This window comes from Danio aesculapii, chromosome 25 (genome assembly GCF_903798145.1).
Source record: "Danio aesculapii chromosome 25, fDanAes4.1, whole genome shotgun sequence".
Lineage (NCBI taxonomy): Eukaryota > Metazoa > Chordata > Actinopteri > Cypriniformes > Danionidae > Danio > Danio aesculapii.
In genome coordinates, this window is record NC_079459.1 from 16,017,829 (window position 1) to 16,042,240 (window position 24,412).

The following is a 24,412-nucleotide window of genomic DNA, read 5'->3' on the forward strand; positions in this document are numbered from 1 at the left end:
CAAGGACTAGAGGAGGGATTTTGACGATACAATTTGGCCAACATTACTTCCTTATAACAGCCAGCAAGGTTAAAGGTTATTTGAGATTGTGTGCTATAAAAAACCATCAAACGTGCCGCACAAAACTGAAGTCTTTCCATGGAATTTTACAGATGGCAAATAAGATATCAGTGATTAATTCAGGGTGACTTTGGAAATTGGTTGCGACTGGTTGAGCTAGGAGTCCCACAGGCATTTAAAACAAATGTTGTTGCATGAATTCCTTTGAAAGGGAATGAGAACTGGCGTAATTTCATTTGGCACAACTCAAATGTCATAGCCATCTCTGTGTTTGTGTTTGCAGAGACCGAGACGCAAATGTCCTGCGTCAAAAAAAAAAAAAAAAAAACACACGAAAAAACAGGGCTCTTAGGTAAGTGAGCTAAATATTGTGGAGCCAGTTATCTAACACACATTCAGGACAGGTCATTTTGTACGTTTTTCAGCCCTTAAAGGTATCGTTATTCTAGAAGTTATAACTATCATACAATAAAACTACTATAACTTAAAATCATGTATATGTTTGTACATCTAATTTTATTCTCAAATTGTGCTGTTTTATGTCTTTAATCTATTTAATATATGAAATAAACAACAACAATAATAATAATAAACATGGGCAATGTATTATAGATCTGATTTACATTAAACAATATAATACATGTAAAATCTAGATATAATATGTATATACACACTTTATATATATATATATATATATCATTATATTGTTTGAAAATTTGAATAAAAGGAATTAATAAAGGTTTTACAACATGATATTTAAGCAGAATAAACTAAAAGTCCGTGAGAGATTTATTGGGTTACAAATGTAAACATGATTTGCATCCTCTAGTCCATGAAGATGAGCCTAAGATGATGTAGTTATTCGCAGACCTTCTCATCTTTGATCTCAAAATTTAGTATGAAAGGAATCAGGGCTTTTGTCAATTTTTGGCACACAGTCATTTAAATGCACATTGGCGTTTGAGGAAAACAGGCTGTTATTTCAAATCATATTTCATATTTCAACTTTTGGTAGAGGTAGCATTAGAACATGCTGCTGGAATGATAGATGCCACAAACATTTATAAAATTCATTAAACAACAACAACAACAATAATAATAATAATATATATGTAAAACTAGTATTTACAAATAATTAATTCTCCACATATCTAAAACAGATTTGCATTAGTATAATTATTTAAGAATTTATCTCCATCAAAAATTATATGTGTTCAATCAATGTCAAGCACTTAAACCGTACTAAGCTTAAAATATGAATAATATCAATGCTGAGATATTTCACAGATATCAAAGGAAAGAGGTTGTGAATGAAGGGCAGGTTTGGGTTTGTTTGTTTTCTTCTTTGATGATCTGTTATAAAAGCCTTTGACAAATAGGTTATGCCAAATGTGCCCACTTAAAGTAATGACAGCAGCAGCATCACATGGCAACAGCTCACATGTTATTTCACCTAATACAAAAAATAACAAGCGCGACTGCATTCTACTGACGCAGGTGGGTTTATTTTGATATATTGTCAGTATTATGTACTTTTTGAAACTTAATCTTAGCGTGGGACTTCATCACTCTCTGTACGTCACCGAAAAATGCATGTACACTGATTGCACTATTCAAGCATGTTGCCTCAATCAGCCAAAAAAGAAACAGAAGGCATTTCATTTGTATTTGTTGGGAAATAAATGAAATACCTGTGCTATAAAGTGCTCTATTAAATTTGTCAGTATGTTATAGCATTAATTCAAGACAATTAATATATAGGAACAAAACAGCAGACTAAAGTTTAGTTTGCTAAACTGAAAAACTAATTCTTGACAAGAAGTCACATCTGCTCACCAAGGTTTAATATATCTGATCTAAAACACAGTAGAAACAGTTGTTATTTTTAAAATATCGTTATGAAAACACTCTTTTAAAATGAGATAATGTCATGATTCTTCAGAATTGTTTACAGAAACTTTCTTATTATGAATTTGTGAAAGTTGCGTTGCTTATCTTTTGTATAAATAAAAATTGTGTTCTTAGGATTATATATATATATATATATATATATATATATATATATATATATATATAAATGTGCCAAAATATAGCACTGAAGTGCTTGCGGCAACCTGGGTTCAATTTCCGGCTCAAGGTCCTTTGTCAATCCTGCCCATACCCCCCCCCCCCCCCCCCCCCCCCCCATCTGCTCTCTATGCCTTCTTGTCTCAACTCGACTGCGCTATATAATAAAGGTGAAAAAACAGTGAAAAATGTCATTATAAAAAAATATATATTAGACTGATTTCTTGTCTGAATGTTGCCTTTTGTCACTTTAATAAATAACATTGCAATGGAAAAGTTGATTCAAACTGTTATATCGGTTCCACAATATGACATATTTTCCTGTTAAATATTGCAACCTGGGTGAGTATGAAAGACTTTGGTCAAAAACAATTATATCCAAACCTTTGACCGCTATACTATATTTAAAATTTTGTTGGAGCTTTGCTTTTCAGGAATCTTTATGTACTTCGGTAATCCAAAGATTGATTCCCATGGAAAAAAAAACAGAGCAGTTGTGCGGTTGGGACAAACTCCTATTCTAATAAGCTTAACCGTGGAGCCTGAATGTTGCTCACCTCTTGCCTGGAATGTGCCATTCAAAAAGCAAGCCTCAACCACAGTGCAGCTACAGCGCCACATCTGAGTTCTCAGTTATTGGGTAGCAGTCGACGGGAGGAACGGGAGACGTTGGAGCAGCCTGAACCTCGCAATAAAGTTTGTGCAGAAAGGCAGATTGTAGCAGGAATCATCAGTCGTGTGCATTTGAAGTCCTTTATGAACAGCTTTCCTCCAGCACTTTATTCCTCTTTCTTCTTCTGTTCCTATAGAAAGAGTGAGAGAAAACACAGGCATGACAAAGCAGACATTTACAGGAGGAGCACATAAAAAATGGGGTCATGCTTTACTTTATGGGCTGTTTAAACAATGTTTTCAGCTAAAGTTTCAACTAGTTCCTAAGTGGAAGTTGTTGAAAACACCATCATTGTCATGTCCATGAAAACAGAAATAGAGTCATTGAAAATGATGACATCATGCTTGTGCATGGTATGTGCGCTGTTGTATAAGACTAAAAGGCTTTATTCAGCAGAAACATGTATTTATGCCAATTATTACATGGCTACTTGCCACAAAACTTATACACAAACTTTGTTCTGAGCTGTAATAGTTTATTAAATCTTTAGTTAAATGGAGGTGATTGGACAAGATGGCGCAAAAATGTAAAAAAGCTGACAAAAATTAAACCAGCTCAATAAAACATACACTAACCTATGTATTATTCACTTACAAGATGGAGCAAAACAATCAAAAACAGCAGTATGACAATTAAGCAGTTACAATGTATATGAATGTGGATTTAAGTAAATGGATGTGAATGCATTCACTGATTGTCAAAGGTCATTTGAAGTTCCCGGATGAGCCCGTGTTATTTAGCGGTTGTTATCTCAGAATAACATACATGGGAATGCTGCATCTGGCCAATCAGAATAGAGTATTCCAGAAAACAATAATGTTAGTTAACATATTTACTAACATGAACAGACAATGAACAATACATTTATTACAGTATTTATACATTTGTTAATGTTAGTTAATCAAAATGCAGTCATTTTTGTCCTTGTTAACTCACAATGCACAGTTAACAAGAACAACTTTGGGTTTTAATGTTGTCAATACCTTAACTAAATCTAATGGAACCTTATTGTAAAAATTGTCCAAAAACAGAAATGTCTCAAAAATAGGGGAAAATCCACAAAGACACATATAATGGTACAACAGAATGATCCCATGTGATATGTTGTATGTTCCAAGTGTTCTTGAGGGTTTACAATTAGTTAGTTGAAAAACATCTTATATATATTTGTTAATTGATTTATTTTATAAAACTCTTGACCAGGTCACATTAGTAGATTCTTAATTACATTTTGCATGCAAAATGTCTCTCTGTCCACAGCACTAATTTACATGTATGCATTTGGCATTGTCGTTGACTTTGCATCAAATGCACATTTTACCAGTTCTTGTTTTTGAACCCACGACCTTGGTGATGCTAGTGCCATCCACTAACATCTGAGCTAGATTAAGATGTATAAAGAAACACTCCCACATAAGCCATTTTCAAACCAAGCAGCTTTTCTCTCAAAAATCACATGTAAAATATGTGTGTGAACCCTTTTCACCCCCAAGCAAGTGTGTGTTTATGTGTGTGGTGGAGTTGAAAGCTAAGAGAGTGGAGCAGGGATGGTAGTGCAAACAGTAATGAGCATTACCTGCCATTTACTGCTACTTACTGTCGTTTGTTGTTTGTTTACGTTTATCATTCTTACAGTGATGCTACAGTCACACTGCTTCTCAAGTCGCACCAAGGAACTCCAGGAGGATAAAATTAGGATTGACGGCAGTGATTGACAGGAGCATTTAGGTTGCTGCTTTGCGTTTCATCTCGCCACTGCCATTTACTTTCATCTTGTTTGTTGGTATATTTGAGAATTAAAAGTGTGTGAAATTGATAATCCGCTGGTTCTTGCCTCCTTCCATTAACTACAGACATTTTTATGTTTCCGAATAAGTGAAGTTTATTTATAAACTAATTTCGAGAGGATCATGTGCTTATGATTGTTCTCAGCTGTTCCAGCATCAGCTCATGATCGGTTATCCAATCAGATGATTCCAAACTCATTAAAAATAACCAGAGTTTTCTTATCTCAATATCTTCGTCTTGAAGACCCCCCCACCCCCATGCAACCCTACTTTCCCTCCTTTTCAAATGGGTGACACGGCGGCCCAGTGATTAGCACTGTTGCCTCACAGCAAGAATGCCTCTGGTTTAAGTCCCTACTAAACCAGAAAACATTTCTGTGCAGTGTCACTTGTTCTCATTGTGCTCGCGTGGGTTGTCACCGGGTTCTACGGTTAACTCCCACAGTCCAAATAACATGCACCCTAAGTAAATTGAACACACAAAATTTATACCATAGTCAAGCTCTCAGCGAGTACACCTCTCCTCAGTCATCTATATCCGCTACAAGCCGGGGGGAGTCATCGAGATCTGCCTGAGCTCAAACTCCCCTTTCGCCCTGCAAGTGGGAGGGAGCCCAGGGCTCAAGGATCTCATAAGCTTAGGGCTCCCTCCTGTGACAGCATGCCAAACAAGCTTTATTATCAATCATCAGCTAAGTGTGAACTCTTGAAACAATATCCTAGTAGAATGACTAAAGTTTCCCTGTGAAATTTAAGATAAGTTCACCTTTAGCTTTGGCACACAGCTCTATCTTCATGACACTGTTTTAGTACTGCCGTTCACTCCAACTCACCCAGAAAAAAGTGCATCACTTTGGTTAATAGAGATTTAAAAACATTTCTAAATTGAACATGTCCATACCAGAACTCTGGTTATCTGAAAGTCAGAATGACATCTGACAAAATGTGTGTCATGTTTCTGTTTTTCTTGATTTCTCACGTTTTCTGCTGTAGGTGAGTCAGCTTCAACTAGTAAATCTAACAGTCCCTCATGGCAAAAGTCAGGATTGTTGGTTAATTTTAGTTTTTCACCAAACCCTAATATACCTCCAGCACACTTGGAATATTAAATGTCCCTTATATTTCATTTTTGGTTTCACCATCGCTTTACAAAAAAGGTTCTTTATTGGCATCAGTGACACCATGAAGAACCTTTATTGCACAAAAGGTTCTTTATAGTGAACAAAAAAGTGCTTCACACCAAGAATAAAATGGTTCTTTCAAGAAAGAGCCCTTGGAAAACTCAAAATAGTTTTTTTACGGCATAACCCCCATCTCAAACCTATGTTTTTAAGAGTGTGTATTCATTAGCATTTCCTGTTATGCTCACAGATGGGTGGTTTATTGAATAATGGCTTTCACATGGCTTTCAAAGAGCTGGAAGGAGTCCATACAAATGCCTAGCAGGCTAAACCTTTTGACCACAGCCTGCCCCTGTCGATTGACATCCCCAACATTTATATTTGTTTTGATGTACCTGGTATTGTGTTGTCCAAAACAAACCCAAAGAATCCACCGATGAACATGTGGGTGGTGAAGAGAATCATGATGAGCTGATCCAACTCTTTTACGCCTGTTGACAGAAACAACGCCATTGAGATTACAAAGAGCCAGGCGGACAGTGACAGATGTCCAACGCATGCACATATACGTACGCAAGTCAACAGTGGGCGTAAAAACTCGTGCTATAAGATATCTTATACGCCTTAACAGGGTGGATGTTCTTGCACTAATTAGCGTCCATATGACGGGACCAACACAGCGAGCGTTGGTCAGAAGTTCAATGTGTCAGATTAGATCACTAATTCCCGAAAGTCTGTCAATAAACTGCTTAAAAGAGCCCCTGATAAACCACTATTGGACTTTTGTTGATAGAGAAGCAACCTCGTTTTAAGCATCGTTAATTGGACACTTGGGACCAACTTTAGGACAAAGTTCACCAAAAGGGTGAAGGGTCCCGGATGTCAAAGGGGGTCCGTTGGTTTTAACATGAAAGGCTCGGGCTGAAGTGAAGTGGAGATTACAGCAGAGTCAAACAGAGACTTGTAAAGAGGATTGGCAGATAAGTCGCTGTAACCTCAGGAGTCCAGACAATGCTTGTCACCGCTGCGGATAAGCTTGTGATGTGCCACTTGCACCGAATGACCTCCCACATTGAGCTGTGTTTTATGACCATCTCAAACAAGTATTGCTATTCATCCCCTGGTCAACTGCAGGATGAAGCTACATGGAGCTATCAGGACCTTGGTTTATTGTCTCAAATGAAAGACGGATGAACCTTCTCTACTGGATTGAGTTCTGGTGACTGTGGAGGCCATTTGAGTACACTGAACTCATTGTCATGTTTAAGAAACCAGTCTGAGATGATTCACGCTTTATGACATGGCACGTTATCCTGCTGGAAGTAGCCATAAGAAGATGGGTACACTGGGGTCACAAAGGGATAGACATGGTCAGCATTCAATACTCAGCTAGGCTGTGGCGTTGACACGATGCTCAATTGGTACTAATTGGCCCAAAGTGTTCCAAGAAAATATCCCCTGTACCATTACAACACCACCATCAGCCTGAACCATGAATACAAGGCAGGATGGATCCATGCTTTCATCTTTTTGACTCCAAATTCTGACCCTACCATCCAAATATTACAACAGAAATGGAGACTCATCAGACCAGGCAACATTTTTCCAATCTTCTATTGTCCAATTATGGTGAACCTGTGCAAATTGTAGCTTCAGTTTCCTGTTCTTAGCTGACAGGAGTGGCACCTGGTGTGGTCTTCTGCTGCTGTAGCCCATCCGCTCAGAGATGCTGCTCTGCATATCTTGGTTGTAACGAGTGGTTATTTGAGTTACTGTTGCCTTTCTCTCAGCTTGAACCAGTCTGGCAATTCTCCTCAGACCTCTGGCATCAACAAGGCATTTGCGCCCACAGAACTGCCGCTCACTGGATATTTTCTTTTTTTGGACCATTCTCTGAGATGGTTGTGTATGAAAATCCTAGTAGATCAGCAGTTTCTGAAATACTTAGACAAGCCCGTCTGGCTCCAACAACTATTCCTTGTTCAGTCACTTAATTCACCTTTCTATGGTGGCCGAGAGAGTGTGCTTTCAAACGGATAAAGATCTTTTCTTAATTTGCTGGCGATTTTTGTAATGGCTTGTGTTTCCTTAAATTGCAGCATGTTAAGCTCCTCGGCCACCGTATCTTTCTTCCCCATTCTGATGCTCAGGTTGAACTGCAGCAGATCATCTTGGCCATGTCAACATGCCTAAATGCATTGAATTGCTGCTATGTGATTGGCTGATTAAAAATTTGCATAAACGAGCAGTTGGACAGGTGTACCTAATGAAGTACTCGGTGAGTATTATTATATATATATGTGAAGTCAAAATGAGTCAAAATGATTAGCCATTTAGCGGAATTTTAATTTTTTCTCAATTATTTCTCAAATGATGTAAACATTTTTTCCTATAATTTTTTTTCTTCTGGAGAAAGTGTCATTTAATTTAGTTTGGTTGAAATAAAATAAAATAAAATAATAAAATAAAATAAGTTTTACAACATTTTAAGGTCAATAGTATTAGCCCCCTTTATAAATATACACTTTTGATAGTCTACAGATCAAACCATTGTTATCCAATAACTTGCCTAATAACATGGCTTGGCCTTTAAACGGAAGGCTAGTGTCTTGTAAAATAAGTAGAAAAAATTGTACTGTCAACAAAGACAAAATAAATTCAATTTTAGAAATAAGTTACCAAAACTATTATGTTTAAAAATGTGTTGACAAAATTTTCTCTCTGTTAAGCCAGAGTCTAATGCCAAACCAGTTCTTTTCCCCCCTCACTGGCTCTGAACCAGTGGAAAAAAGAACTGCTTGCATCAGGAGGTTACCATGACCAAGAAGACAAAACAGGTTATTATCTCTCATGATCTCATTCTAAAATATGGCACACTGCATGAATACATTGGATTCACTATGTTTGAATGTCTATGTAGGTTTGCAAATTTCTTAACATTAATAGCAAAGCACCATTGATGCTGACTTTTGTATTACGTTTGTGTTGCTGGGAAAGATGAGAAGTACGAATTGTCATTAGACCTGTCTCTACGGTGGCTATCTAGACAGTTGGGAAAACAAAGTAGTTCTTAGAGGACTCAGCAGATGTGTTGGTGGAAAACGGGTATAGAGGCATTGTGTTTCGGGTGCCCCGAGTTTGAGTCCCGGCTTGTAGACCTTTACTAATCCTTCTATCCCTCTCTTTCTCCCACTTCATTTCCTCTCTAAATACTGTCATATCCCCAAATATCCATATCTTTATCCTTTTTTTTTATCCTTGAAGAAACGTTTTTTGAGTTTCAAATAGAGCACTATTTTGATCATAGTTAATTATGCTGTTAACGTTTGTTTATACTTTTGATCTTTTTTTAACCAACTGGCCTGTCAGTTAAATTTGTGTGACATTCTGCAGTGTTTATCACTGTATTTAAAGATAGAATTTTTTCATAAAGTACAATTAATAAAAGACATCAGCATATATTTTATCATTGAGAACTTCTTTAAAGTTTAAAAATCTCATTTTTGTGAACCTAGTCATATCTCATCTCATGGGATATGTCTTGTCACACCCCTGTGTATATACTGTACATACACTTACTTTATAATTTTTATCTTTGACTTTCATATTGTTTACTAGTGTATATGGACGTACATACAGTAATTAGTTTAATTTAATCTAAATATATTTGCATTTTAATAACGTTATTACACAGTAATCATAAACAAATTCAATTAGTTTGTCATGGGGGCCAGTTTATGAAAAGCATCCCAAACGAAGGGCCGGAGAGATATGACTTGCAATATGAGTGATGATACAATAGCATATAAGAACCCATATGTTGTATTTTTGCTCCTTAAGACACCCACGTTGGCTTTTTCTACATTAAAATGTCAATATGTTGTATTTTAAAACTACATAATATCTGTGCATTGTACAAAATAGGCTTTTTTAACAAACATTTTCAAATGCTATATTTCAGAGCACAACAAAGGCAGTGTATTGCTCAAGTAGGCTTCTTCTACATTCAGACACATTGATGTGTTATGTTTTGAAATGCATAACAATTATGGATGCAACAATTATAGATTTTGTTTGTACGATTATATAGTCTGAAGCGTAATCATGGTTTCACGGTTATCACGTCTAATATTAATTTAAGCTTTATATTAGTTAAGTAGCTATTTAGATTAACTGTTGTTATCATCTGTGTTCATACATACATAATCATTTTAATAATGATTCGTATAACATATCTTTTGTTTACACTGCACTGAAAGGCACGCACAACTCTCACCGCTAAATTGTGAGATGATTTCCAATGCGTGCGTCCGGAAAGCTGCTTCCGCATTACTCCGCTTGCTCCCGCATATTGGCATATTCTTACATTAGAAATAACAATCTTACATGTGATTGGAAATGGCCCGCTGCTATAGTTAATATGGTGTGTGTGCGTATTTGCCTCGGTGTACAAGCTCTGAACTTTAAACTAGTGCACAGTTGGCAACTTGACATAACTTTGTTTAGCTGCGGCAGTTTCGTACCGTGCAACAGAAATGCGGCTTAGTTGTCAGTGCAATAGCCTAGTGGTTAGCGCGCTGACATATGGTGCAGTAGCACTTCAGGGCATCCCGAGTTTGAATCCCGGCTCGTGGACATTTCCCGTCCCTACCCCCTCTCTCTCTCCCACTTCGCTTCCTGTCTGTAAAACTGTCCTATCCGCTTAATAAAGGCAAAAAGGGCAAAAATAAACCTTAAAAAAAAAAAAAAAAAGAAATGCGGCTTAGCCTTTACGATTACCTGACCATGACTAATTAAAGCACAGTTATTAGTGAAATCGGCTAATCGTTGCATCCCTAATAACGAAATCAGTGCATTGTACAAAAGGCCTTTTCTACAAACATATCCAAATGTTTCCGCGCCACTCACTTATGGTGACTCACGCTCTGCGCATGCCTTTATCTGCAGCTCGTGCTGTATTGAACAGACGCACGTCACTTCATTACTATATCGACCGTTTTTTAACTGAACTAAATTTATTTTTGAAGTCTTTGTCACACTATTTGAAGGGCCAGAAAAAACTGCCTCGGGGGCCAGGTTCAGCCCACGGGCCGCTAATTGAATAGCCCTGGTGTACTGTATACGTATGCACAGTGCAGTCACTGGAATCAATAACAGTAATGTTAAATAGATGTTATATCATCTGTGATATAACAGATTCAGAGAAATCACTGAAAACTTGAAATCCGTCAAGATTCAATGGAACAAAAAATTAAACTCCCTTTTGTATGAATGCTTCTTGAAAACATAACTGATGTCACCTGGTTATGTGTGCCTTGTACAAGATTCTATTAACATCACGCGCAAACTCTTGCCTGCTGGCCAGGTTTTGTTTGCTTTGATCTAGTTAGCCGAACTAAAGGCTTGCCATGTCTTTAAGAAGTAAGGTATCTAAGACAGAGCAATCAGACTATATATATATATATATATATATATATATATATATATATATATATATATATATATATATATATATATATATATATATATATATATATACACTTTTTTAAAAAGGTGAAGTATATATACACTTTTTTAAAAAGGTGAAGTATAAATGTAGCTTTGTTTCTTCAAATGAAATTCTTTTAAGCAAATTTATCATTCGCCGACTACTACAATACGTCTGATGAATGATTTCTGCGATGTGAGAAATGAGGATGGAATCACAGAATGCAGTCATAAAATGGAATTAGCTGTGTAACATGGAATTTGGCAAATTTAGGATGAATAAATCAGAAGTAGTGCTGTACACCAAATCAAATCATGATGTGGACTGATGTCTGTGATTGTTCAGCCACAAAAGCCTGAGTGTCTGTTTGGATGAATGGCGGCATTAGTGCACACACACTCAAGTACACGTGATGTTTGTGGTGTTTTCAGCATCTCCCGTCAGACTGTTTGAGGAAATGAACACATGAACTGCATCTCCTCTGCTCTGACAGTCATTTCTTAAGTATTTGCCCTTGTTATGTGAGAAAAAAAACATTAAAACATTAAGAGCGCAAACATCTGCAGGAACATCTGCTCTCAATTGATATTGGCTACGTTTGAACAATTTGATGGGATTTTTTGGGTTTCATTCAAGATGCCAAACCTGCAGAGCTTCTTTTCAACAGGTAAGCAAGACTCAACTTTATGCCACAGGTTAACTGTCAACCCCCATTTAACCCATTTATTGATTACTTTTATGATATTATATTCCTCCAGTTGAGTTTGTTTGAAAGAAAAATGGGTTTACACCTAAGATAGAGGATATTGGATACGTAAATGATGGGATAATTTAGGAAGAACTATTCCTTTAATAGTTTTGTGCTTGACACCCTATAAAGGTAGTACCAGCTGAAATATATGTTCAAATAAATTGTCAATGTCATAAATTGTTGTTGAACTTATTTAAACCAGTGCTGGATAAAGACAAAAGAAGCTAATATATGTTTGTGTTTGCCCTGCTGTACTAAACAGTGACCTTAAAGGTCCCATAAAGTTTTTTAGATGTTAAGTATCAGTATTGTTATTTTTTAAGATGTCTATAACCTAGTGTGCTCCAAAACACACAAAATTCTCATTTGACAAAATTCGCATTTAGAAGATATACAACTGATGTCAACATGTAAAGCTTGTAGTTTGTCAAGTCCGCCTGAATGCATCAGCGTTTTTATTAATGTGATCTCATACTACAGTATCTCATCAAATCACAACCAATCAAATGCTCTCTAGTATCTGACATGCCCCACCCTCTTCAAGATGCTACTCAATTGCTTTTCATTTGATGAGCTTGAGCTCAACCACTCTCACTGGCAGAGCTGTGATAAAACAAAACGCTACTGGCTGTTTTTTTTAAAAAAGGGAGGCGCTACACTATGTACCCCCCTTTCTTCATGTTTTGGTTGAGATTAAATAAAACATAGAATAAAATGCATATTTTAAAGCACTTCACAGGACATTTAAAAACATTTTCCCTCAGTTCTGTTACAATGGTCCCTTAACCATTGGCATCACTATTTAAAGCTGGTTCATTACAAACCCGTTTCTGATGCTATTCTGTGTGCTTCAATGTTATATTCACCTGTGTTGATCATGCCTGGGTTTGAATGGAACCAGGTTGGAAGGACAAGACCACTGAAGGTTGAGAAGCCAAGAATCAGCAGATTCCTGGAGGAGTTCAAGTCCACATACTACAGGAAAAAAAAACAAGAAACATTAAAAGGATAGTTCACCCAAAAATGAAAATTCTCACCATCAAGTGGTTTCAAATATTTATTCTGTTAAGCCAGTAACCACTGACATCCATAGCAGAGCTGCAACTAACGATTATTTTGCTAATCGATTAGTTGTGTGATTATTATTATAACAATAAAAGTTCTCTAAATATCCAAATCATAAATAAACAAAACGCAAAACAAGTGTTAAGGTTCAGAAAGTGGGGTTTGCAGTGATACCACAGAACCACCATTTTGAGTTCCAAAAGAACCTTAAGTGAACCATTTTTAAAGTCTGTGTAAAATCAAAAATGACAGAGTATATTATACTGGCGCACATTGGTATTCTTTAGGTGAAGAAATAATCCATGCCAGTTAATTCACCGGAAAATAACTTTTGTTTTGGCAATCTTCAATCAAAAACTGCCCCTCTTAACTTAAGTTTGCTATAAGGAAATGATGCGCCAAAAGAAAGCCAAGCCCCCTACTCAATATTAAAGTATGTTTCAGTTCACATACTGAAGTCTCAGCAAGAACGTCCGGCTTCTATTCTCAGTGTGCAGAGCATTTTTCATAAGCTAAAGAAAATGATTGTAGTATAAAGAATGAAAGGGTTCCACAGATTTAAAAGGTTTTAAATTTTAAAGACTGTATCAGATGTACCTGCAGATTGGAAATTCCCACCGCCGCCACCATCCCAAACATGACAAGAAACATTCCACCAATGACCGGGTCCGGGATGGTTATAAAGACTGCGCTGAATTTACCAAAGAGTCCCAAGATGATCATAAGAAGCCCAGCGGTCTGAAGTACCAATCTGCTGCCAACCTGCCACACAATGTGGAAATAACAAATCAAACTAAGCATTTTGTGAGCATGCAGGTAATGCAATAATTATGATTCTCATAAAATGTAGATAAGGACACAGTTGAAAGCAGATCAGAGCAAATCTTTTTTTTTAAACCGCTGCCCGAAGAGGCTGCATAGCAGATGTTAAAGAAATTCCTTGAATAATGACATTAATGTCATGTGTTGCCTCCTCGAGCATAAATGACGGCTCGCAGCTGTTCAGATAGATGTGGATGAGTCTCTCAATTGTGCAGACAGCGGAAAAATGAGCACAGGATGCTCTGAAACCAAAAGAATTTTACACAACCTGGAGGATGTTAGAGAACAGTGGCCACCTTCATTGCTCAGGTCTCATGCACAATTATAAAAAGCTACAAGCCGTCTTTCATGCCCATGACTGCAATACGTAATGTTTAGACCCAAAACAACTGCTGAACTTCTGAACTGGATCTGAAAATCAGTTTTTGATGTTGTGAGGGGAAGTATAGTATTAATTCAAATGTTTATTTTTCTACTTCTCTTCTTTAAAAACCTTAAACATTACCTATAGTGTTTTTAACAATAACACTACACAATAAGGTTCCATTAGTTAGTGTTAGTTAATGTTTTTAAAAGCATGAACAAACAATGAAGAATGCATTTATTACAGTATTTGTTCATGTTTGTTAACGTTACTTAATGAAAATAAAGTTGTTAATAGTTCGTTCATGTTAACTCAGCCTGATCTCGCGAGAAAACATAAGTATTTTACGTTTTGTCAGTTTAGTGGCTAGTTCGTACAAAATTGTACGATTTTAAAAAGGAGGCGTGGCACAAAAAGTTACGAAATTGCCGTGAGATTGTGTTGGTTAACTCACAGTTCAGTAACTAATATTACCAACAACAACGAGTTTGGATTGTAATAATGCATTCGTAAATGATGAACTATAAAGGCTGTTTTTAACCTTCTTAACTTCAGCACAGCTCCTCTCTCAAAGAACAATCTAGGTAGATACAAGTGTTGTATAGCACATTTAAGCTGTTTGAAATTTTATTTTGGAATTTACAGGGAAAATATTAATACAGGGAAACTATAATTGGTCATTGTTTTGTATCCACCATTCTTATTTTGTCATTATGAATTGAATTGTGTAGGAATTTTGTTGTATATATTAAAGTGTATATAAAAAAAAGCTTCATATTTATGTTGTTAAAAATTGTGATTTTATTTTAAATAAACTATAATGTACTAGTAAACAACACAACTTCACGGAAATGCCAAAAATTTGGCCAGTGATGTCATTTAGTAATTTTTACAAACTGATGTATATGTGGTTTAAACTAAGCCAATAATGGTATTGTTTTCAAAAACTTGCACTTCCAAAACATCCAAAAGTCATGCTTTTTGTTGACAAAAACAGTCACTGCCATAGAATCTCTAAAACATCTAGACTAAATGTAGCTCGTTCCATAAGAATCAAATCATCAAGTTGGTTTTAATACTTGGTTCTAGGGCTGGGTGATTAATTGAAGGTGATTTGCATGCACATTTTCTTCTGAAAAGAAAGATCTTGTAAACCTCCAGCATGTGTTTTGTGATGGAGCAGCATTTTTCTACACAAAGTCATACATTGACAAGTTCAAAAGTGAATACAAGTCAGAGCTATTTATTTGCACAATAATGACCTCTAGAACATGTTTTGCTCCAAACTCACTTCAGTCGAGAGTTTGAAAAAGATCCTTTCTGTCACAGTCGTGTGATTATGAGTCATGTTGAATCAATGAAAGCAATTAAATCTTCTGTTAATATGCCAACACTGTGGGGATTTCCTGGCTTTCTCTCATGAGTGTTTAGAGTTCATGTGTTTAGAGCACCCTCGGGCATTCACAGGAGATTTACTACTGGTCACTCAATTGTGCTTTGCTGACAAGATGTGCATAAAACTCATGTTTGTGGTTTCAATTTGATTAACTTCCCAGCCCTACTAAGATTCTCTAGGTTTCACAATTCCGTGATTGCTGAATTTAACTCAAAATCAAGCAAATGTCGCAAGATTTTCAGCTATTTTCAATTGTGCAGATTTGTGCAGATTTTGGGCAGCCAGGACACTTTTCAATTCCCACGGTGCCACACGGTGCTATTTATGTAGTTTTACACTGAATAATGTTATAGTATTTGTAAATAGAATGTACTCGTCTGTTGTGCTAAACCTCAAGTTGTCAATACATGCTTCTCCACATCATGTGACGTTATCGCAATGTGCATACAAAGCCTATTTGAACTAGGCTACATGAGTTATCAAGCGCAAAATTTCTATTTCAAGAGTTCACACTTAGATATTGCTAGATGCTATTAGCAGGTTTGGCATACTGTCCTGGGAGAGAACCCTGAGCTCAAAGATAATTGAGCCCAGGGCTCCTGCCTGCTCAATAGGCATCAGGTAGGTCCGAGATCAGGTAGGTTTTGAGAGCTCCCCCTGGTAAAAGGAGGAAAAGGAGGCAATGGGGTGGAAGGCGGGATTCTTCCAAAACAAAGTTAAGGTAGTAGGGTGAAATCTATCTGTTTTTTGTAAGTTTGAATCAATCTGATTGGATTATTGCTGATTACAGATGAGAGGCCAGCCGTGATCAATCATATCCTTTGCTCCTCTCGAGATTTCTTTGTAAAACTTCACATATTGCATATATGCATCTGTCTTCATTTGTGTAGACTCTTTTCTCTCTTACGCTCACACATAAGCATATATTTAGCTGGCAGCTAACTCTGCAACTCTCACATGGTCACCCACTAAGCAGGGCTGCGCCTGGTCAGTACCTGGATGGGAGACCACATGGGAAAGCTAGGTTGCTGCCGGAAGTGGTGTTAGTGAGACCAGCAGGTAGGGCTGCACGATTCTGGCTAAAATAAGAATCACGATTTTTTTTGCTTAAAATTAAGATCACGATTTTCTCATGATTCAGTAGAGGTTAATAAGAGTAGGCTGTTATTATTGTTATTACTCAGACATAAACAACAATAATTATATTAAGCCTGTGTGTAGGTCTGTTGGTTAAAATGCTCAATTTTGTATAGACTTGGAATGGCGGACTTGAAATGACTTTAAATATGTCCTGTGTGTTAATTCACAGTAAAGTGATGACATCAGAATACAACTATTCAGAATTCTGAAGTTTAATTATTATGTTTAAGACATATTTCAATCTGTCATTGACAACACAGTTAGACAATTTTTTTCATTAGTAAAATGAGACATGTCATTATCAGATTCCCTCTGGCATTATATTTAACATTACATAGGTTAAAGTAGTTATACTGACACTGTTAAATATATTTATTCTCATGCAAAACACTTTTGTTTGCTATGAAAGAACATATCAAATGCTTTTCCTAATCACAATTCTAAAATGTGTTATCATGTAAATGATTTGCCAGTTTCACTTTTACTTCTGAGTGCAGCTCATGTGTAACAAACTGAACGTTATTTACAACTTTATTACATGTTGTTCACAGCTGATGCAGGTTCTGTTTACTACAGTCAACATTAGCGTGAACGCCCGCGTCCTCTCGGCAGTAAACAAACAGTCCGTCAGCTCACATGTGATTTCACGGCTGCGAATACATCATTACATTAAGACAGAAATTACATTTTTGGGTGAATTATACCTTAGAAATACAGTATGTGACACTTTTTGGAGGTGTCCATGTTGCTGAGCAATGTATATAATACAATATGAAGACTTGTGCCTGTACCCTTCTCTCCTGACCTTGAATATATAATTGGCTGAATCGTAGAAAAGCTGGATTAAGATCGTGTGTAGGTTCAAATCAAGACCGCAATCTTTTTTCGAATAATCGTGCAGCCCTACCAGTAGGGGGCACCCAACCAATGGTCTGTGTGGGTCCTAATGCCACAGTATAGAGATGGGGACTCTATATTGCTCAGTGAGTGCTGTTTCGGATGATACGTTAAACCGAGGTCCCCACTCTTAGTGGTCATTAAATAACCCAAATTTCCCCACTGCCCTCTGTCCATCATGGCCTCCTAACTATCCCCATATCATAATTGGCTTCATCACTCTGTCTCCTCTTCACCAATCAGCTGGTGTGCGGTGTGTGGTCTGGTGCAATGTGGCTGCCGTCGTGTCATCCAGGTGGATGCTGCACACTGGTGGTGGAAGAGGAGATTCCCCCACCAATGTGTAAAGTGTTTGAGTGTCCAGAAAAGTGCTATATAAATGTAAGGAATTATTATTATTAATTAATAATTATTATTATATATTATAATATATAATTATATATTATAATATTTTCATCAACGTGTTCAAGTAGCCATCAAACATCATGGACGACTTAGCATTTATTTTTCGAACAATTGCTACAGCAGGTTTTTGGGGCAAACTCTAGCATCACTGTTGGTCAAGGTCCAACATATGAATAATGAACTAAGATGTAAACTTGTGTGTATATTCACAGCAAAAGAAATGTAGCAACATTTGCAGTCTCCTCAGCATTAGTTATTATGGTCAACAAACAGACAAATCCTACCCTTGTAATTCCCAGAGCGGCAATATTCTGGCTGTAGGAGGTTGTGCCATTACCACTACCCCACAGGGCAGCCAAGATGCAGCCCACGCCTTCCACTGCAATGCCACGGTTAATGGCATGCGTGGGTGGAGGAGGTGCTCCAGAGAGACGGGCACACGCGTAATAGTCTCCAATTGACTCCATCGTTGAAGCCAATACTCCAGCCATCATACCCAATACAGAAGACACACTCACTGTTGGTACACCCCACTGTCCTGAAAAACAAGACACAAGGAAATGTTCCATTGAGACAGTTAGTTGGAAGACACTTAATGATGAAAATAAAAAATAATAACGGAGGGTAGCTTACAGACTGGCGTGTTGAGACTGATACATAACAACAACATGGTTAGAAGCTTAACACTTGAAAAAATTGCAAGGAAAACCACAATAATTTTTTGCTTCAAAGTGTATTACTTTTTAAAGCTGTTAACCTAAAAAGACCTTTAGACAAAGGATCTCGACAGACAAAGGATGCATCAGTTTTAACTGTTTGTTTAGATGCCATTAAGCTATGCTTACTTTGACACCTATCCAAAACCAGCTATTCAACATTGGCATATATATACTTGAAAGACCAGATTTTAATCAGGCTTTGAGCAATATGGGACAATAGAGTTCTCATGGAGGTAAATGTACGCCTGATAAGGATCTATTAAATTGAGCAGAATTGATTGTAAAATGCTTATATCGTTACAAAAAGCTGCAGAGAATGCCTGAAGACATTTTGAAAGCCTGAATGTTTTCATACTGATGAAATCATTTTAAAAATATCCTGAGTTCAAAAAAAATTAAGCAGTGCATCTGTTTTTAATACTGACAATACGGTAATGAGAATTGTTTCATGAACACCAAATCAACATAATTAGAAAGATTTCTAAAGGAACTTAAGACTGGAGTAATGATGCTTAAAATGTGTTAAAAAACAAATGAATTATTTCCAGTTGTAACTATATTTTACAAATTTACTGTACTTAAAAAAAAATAATTGTATACATGTGTATAAGGGACTTGAAGTCTTTTTTTTTTTGCAAAATCCTGTATCATATACAGTGGGGGGAAAAGTATTGAACACGTCATATGTTTTCCTGTGAATAGTATTTCTAAAGGAGCTGTTGACATGGAATTGAACCAGATTTGGAATGGAATTGAAACCCAGACAATACAAACATAAAAATATAACAAAAGAAATCTGAAAACTGTGTTATGTGTAATAACAATGGACTGACACAAGGAGAAAGTACTGACCTATTGAGATGTATTTAATACTTTATATGAAAGGCTTTTTTGGTGATGGCAGCTTAAAGATGCTTCTCATATGGAGAATGAAGTCAGATGAATTGCTCAAGTGAGAGTTTTTCACTGACTTCAACAGAGTGTAAAAATCTTGATGGTTATGTGGGGCTTGTCTATTAAATCTGAGCTTTATTTTGTATTTTCTATTGGATTCAAGTCAGGTTGGCTGGGCCATTCTACAGCTTGATTTTCTTTATCATGCTGGTAATGCAGATGTTGGACTGAAGCAGCTAATCATTTACAATGAGGAAGGGCAGAGGGTTGCTGAAGAACTACTTAGAGATTTGAGTTGCTGTCTGGGCTTTCACTGCCTTTCTACACCTCTTTCTTCATGTGTTCAATACTTTTTTGCATTGTTGTTTCATTTTATTACACATAACCTAATTTGTAAACTAATTAGATTTGTTTTCTTTGCATATATGGATTTCTTTGGTTATCAACACCTGGTGAACAACTGAGAAAAATAGTGTCGTGTTGAATACTTATTTCCCCGACTGTAAATAATAATATACATACACCAATTGTGGTTTATTGTATTTCTTATCTAAAAATATTAAATATTATCTGGTAATCTGGTAATGATAAACCTTTTTTGTCAAACAATTTGTTTTTATCCTATTTCTGTCTCAATACATGGCACCTCTGATGATATTTCAGATATTTTTAATCGAGAAGAGATTGAGATGTTATCAGCAGTTTTCAAAAATTGCGTAACTAAAAAAAATGAATTCAATAAATTCTATTTATCTTAAAAAAATCTATATTTATAATTATACACTAAAAATAAGAACGCAAGTAATCTAAAATACCATATTTCTACCATTTACCATACTCAGAGATCAATGTTCATGTATTCCACTATAAACAAAAAGGATGGCTTAAAAAAAAGAAAGAAAAAAAGCATTTACGAGATGCCATCTTTTAAAGCAAATCCCCGAAAGAGCATATAATGGAAAAAATGTAGACCATAAAAAGAGGCCCATGTTCCTTTATTCTCATATAACAGCCTGGAGCGCAAAGACGTCTCAAGTGAAATGACTGATAGTCCTCAGTCCTCAAACACAGATGCAGTCAAACCTGTATGAGCTTTCTGAACATTAAATAAACCACATTCCCTAACACTGAAGCCTCTGGGGCCCTACAACTACTACCCTTTATCTTAAAAAATCCAAAGTAATACTGAAAACCTTAAAGCTGTTTCAAATACATTGCTGATTCATAGCAGAAACCAACCGGGTGTTGAAAGCATTTTTTTAACGACTGAGTAAGTCATATGCTAAAAAACATGGTCTATGGCTTATTAGCTTGTTTTTAAAAATTAATAAGTTACGGTTTTATGATTGAGAATTGAGGAAACGCTGACTGACAATCTGCAAATCTTCGTCAGGATAAATTGTAAGAAGCCATTCATCTCACTTGATCTGCCATGATAAAACACACATGTATCTCTCATTTGTGGATTCAAGAAAAAAAACGGCATCATTCAGGACATGCGGCTCTTCTTTAAACGGTCACGGCTAAAAACAGCTGGCAAACAGCAAACACTGGGGAAGCAGCTGTTGAAATTGCAAACGTTCGTGCTCAGTGATGAGAGAAACTGGCATTCAGGTGACATGTATTATTCAGAACTGTCAGATGGTTGACGTGGTCTTTTGTAAATGAGCTCCAGGAAAACCAGCCGTCTTCTGTTCATTCAGGGTTTTTTTTTTCTTTTTTGGAGCTGAATTGAATCATGAATTGATGTTTTAATATGGGGTGAGATTAAGTTGATTATTTCTTTTGGAATTTGAATTGTTGCGGAAAAGATAATGGATGTGGCTATTTATTTCACTATGGGTATTTATGAATTGGTAGACTTTTAGAAAGTTTTTTAGATCATTTATTATTTTATTTCTTCTTATTCTTATATTCTTACATAATAATAATAATTGTTATTATTATTATTATTATCTTTCTTATAATTATGTTTAAAACAAATCCATTTTTCGTAATATATGTATATATATATATATATATATATATATATATATATATATATATATATATATATATATATATATATATATATATATATATATATATATATATATGAAAATAAAAATGGATTCATATGGATACATACATACAAATATATATATATATATATATATATATATATATATATATATATATATATATATATATATATATATATATATATATTATACATATAACAAGCCATTTTTGAAGATGAAGTCTGACATGCGAGAAAATAGATTTTATTTGATCTCTATGAATGAACTGTAAAAATGTCTAATGGTGCGACATAGCAAAAATAAAGAAAAACAACACTTAATATAATATACAAATAGTGTGAGAGCGATTTATTTTCATTGTTGAACGCTTACTGTATCTTAATATAGTGCTAATTATTTTTTATAGGAAATTATGAATAATTTAACAGAAACTGGCTCTTGGGACATGGAATGTCACCTCACTGGGAGGAAAGGAGCCTGAGCTTGTGCGGGAGGTTTTTTCCCCTGTGAATGAGAGGGTCGCCTGCCTGCGCCTTCGGGTCGGGGATAGGTCTCTCACTGTAGTTTGTGCCTACAGGCCAAACACCAATGCAGAGTACCAGGCCTTCTTGAAGTCTATAGGAGGGGTGCTGGAAGGTGCTCAGACTGAGGACTCTATTGTTCTACTGGGGGACTTCAACACCCATATGGGTAATGACAGTGATACCTGGAGTGGCGTGATTGGGAGGAACGGCCTTCCTGATCTTGACGCAATTGGTGTTCTGTTATTGGACTTCTGTGCTAATCACAGTTTGTCCATAATGAACACCATGTTTGAGCAAAGGAGTGTCAATCAGTGCCCATGACACCACGACACCCTAGGGCAGAGGTCAATGATTGACTTTGTGGTTGCATCATCTGATCTCAGACCGTATGTCTTGGACAGTCCAGTAAAAAGAGGGCCATAGCGGTCAGCTGACCACCACCTGGTGGTGAGTTGGATCAGCTGGCAGAGGGGAAAGCTTGACAGACCTGGCAGACATATTGTGAGGATCCTCTGGGAAGCCACAAGTCAGAAGGATTTTCAACTCTCACCTCCGGAAGAGCTTTGACCAGATCCTGAGGGAGGCTAGAGACATTGAGATTGAGTGGTCCATGTTCTCGACTCCTCCCGGCTGCGAGGACCTGTGTCTGCATGGCTTTAGGTGCCTGTCTAGGCAGCAATCCACAAACCCGGTGAAAGGGATGCCGTAAAGCTGAAGGAGGATTCCTACAGGGCTTGGTTGGCTTGCAGGACTCCCGAGGCAGCTGATGTGTAGCAACAGGCCCAGCGTGCTGCAGCCCGGGCTGCGGAAGCAAAAACTTGTGCCGGGGATGAGTTCGGGGAGACTATGGAGAAAGACTATCGCTTCTTGCCTGACATGTCTTTACAATATTGCAAGGAGGTTGGGGAAAGTACCTCCGGACTGGGCAACTGGGGTGGTGGTTTCCATTTTTAACCGCTCTATTAAAGGCTGCCTGGTCTCTGTATGAACAGAGCAAGAGTTTGGTTCGCAAATCAGACTTGTTTCCAGTGCATGTTGGACTCTGGCAGGGCTGCCTTTTGTCACAGTTTCTGTTCCTAATTTTTATGAACATAATTTGGGCAAGATTTCATCTCTTTATTCGCAGATGATGTTGTTCTGTTGGCTTCATCGGACATTGATCTTCAGCATGCACTAGGGCAGTTTGCAGTGTGATGTGGCTGGGATGAGAATCAGCACCTCCAAGACCGAGGTCATGGTGCTCCACCGGGAAAAGGTGGCTTGTGCTACTCCAATGGAGTAGTTCATGTATCTTGAGGTTTTGCTCACGAGTAAGAGAAGGATGGAACATGAGATTGACAGGCGGATCGGTGCAGTGGCAGAAGTACTGCCATCAATGTACCAGTCTGTTGTGGTAAAGAAGGAGCTGAGCTGAAAAGCAAAGCTCTTGATTTACTGGTCAATCTACGTTCCTACTCTCACCTGTGGTCATGAGCTTTGGGTCATGACCGAAAGGACAAGATCTCGGATACAAGCGGCCAAAATAAGCTTCCTTTACAGGGTAGCAGGGTGCACCCTTATACATAGTGTGAGGAGCTGTGTCACCCGGGAAGAGCTCGGAGTAGAAGTGCTGCTCCTCCACATTGAGAGAAGCCAGCTGAGGTGGCTCTGGCATCTCTTTCGGATGCCTCCTGGATGCCTACCTAGAGAGTTGGTCCTGGCATGTTCCACCAGGATAAGACTTCAGGGAAGACCCAGGACATGCTGGCCTGAGAACACCTCGAGAACCCCCTGGAGGAAGTGTCTGGGTCTAGAGAAGATTGGGGTTCTCTCCTGAGGCTGCTGCCCCCACGACCCGGCCCCGGAAAAGCAGAAGAAAATGGGGTGTCACACCAAAAGATAGCATAAGTTACATTTATAAATGTAGTTTATAAATGCTTTTACAAGTCTCTTTTGAATTTATAAGAGTTGTAATTTATTGAACTATGCTTGAGACCATCACACCATGGAACAGTTTTGAGATTTGGCTCAATGTAAATACAATAACATCGCAGTCCATTTAACATGAGGTTCACGATGCAACATCACATCAACAACCCATATATTCTGGGAATGCCCAGTGATAAACCCTCCTGAGTAGAGCTATGTAAAGCAGCGGAAAACATTTTTAACTCTACCTTTATACTTTTTCATATTATACTTAGGAAATTCTTATCTTCAGACAAGAGGGCCTGAAAGA

At 37.1% G+C, this 24,412-nt stretch overlaps 1 protein-coding gene across 1 annotated transcript in view; it reads right to left on the reverse strand.

Annotated features, from left to right (window-relative positions):
- Positions 1 to 2,354: 2,354 nt before the first annotated feature.
- Positions 2,355 to 24,412, reverse strand: part of si:dkey-106n21.1 (solute carrier family 23 member 2) — a 68,176-nt gene continuing 46,118 nt past the window's right edge. The window contains exons 8-12 of the mRNA XM_056452259.1: positions 18,321 to 18,574; positions 13,610 to 13,774; positions 12,814 to 12,922; positions 6,104 to 6,199; positions 2,355 to 2,930 (exon numbers count right to left, since the gene is read on the reverse strand). Of these exons, the coding sequence (XP_056308234.1) occupies positions 2,761 to 2,930; positions 6,104 to 6,199; positions 12,814 to 12,922; positions 13,610 to 13,774; positions 18,321 to 18,574 (794 nt within the window). The 3' untranslated portion in view covers positions 2,355 to 2,760. The remainder of the gene's footprint in view (positions 2,931 to 6,103; positions 6,200 to 12,813; positions 12,923 to 13,609; positions 13,775 to 18,320; positions 18,575 to 24,412) is intronic.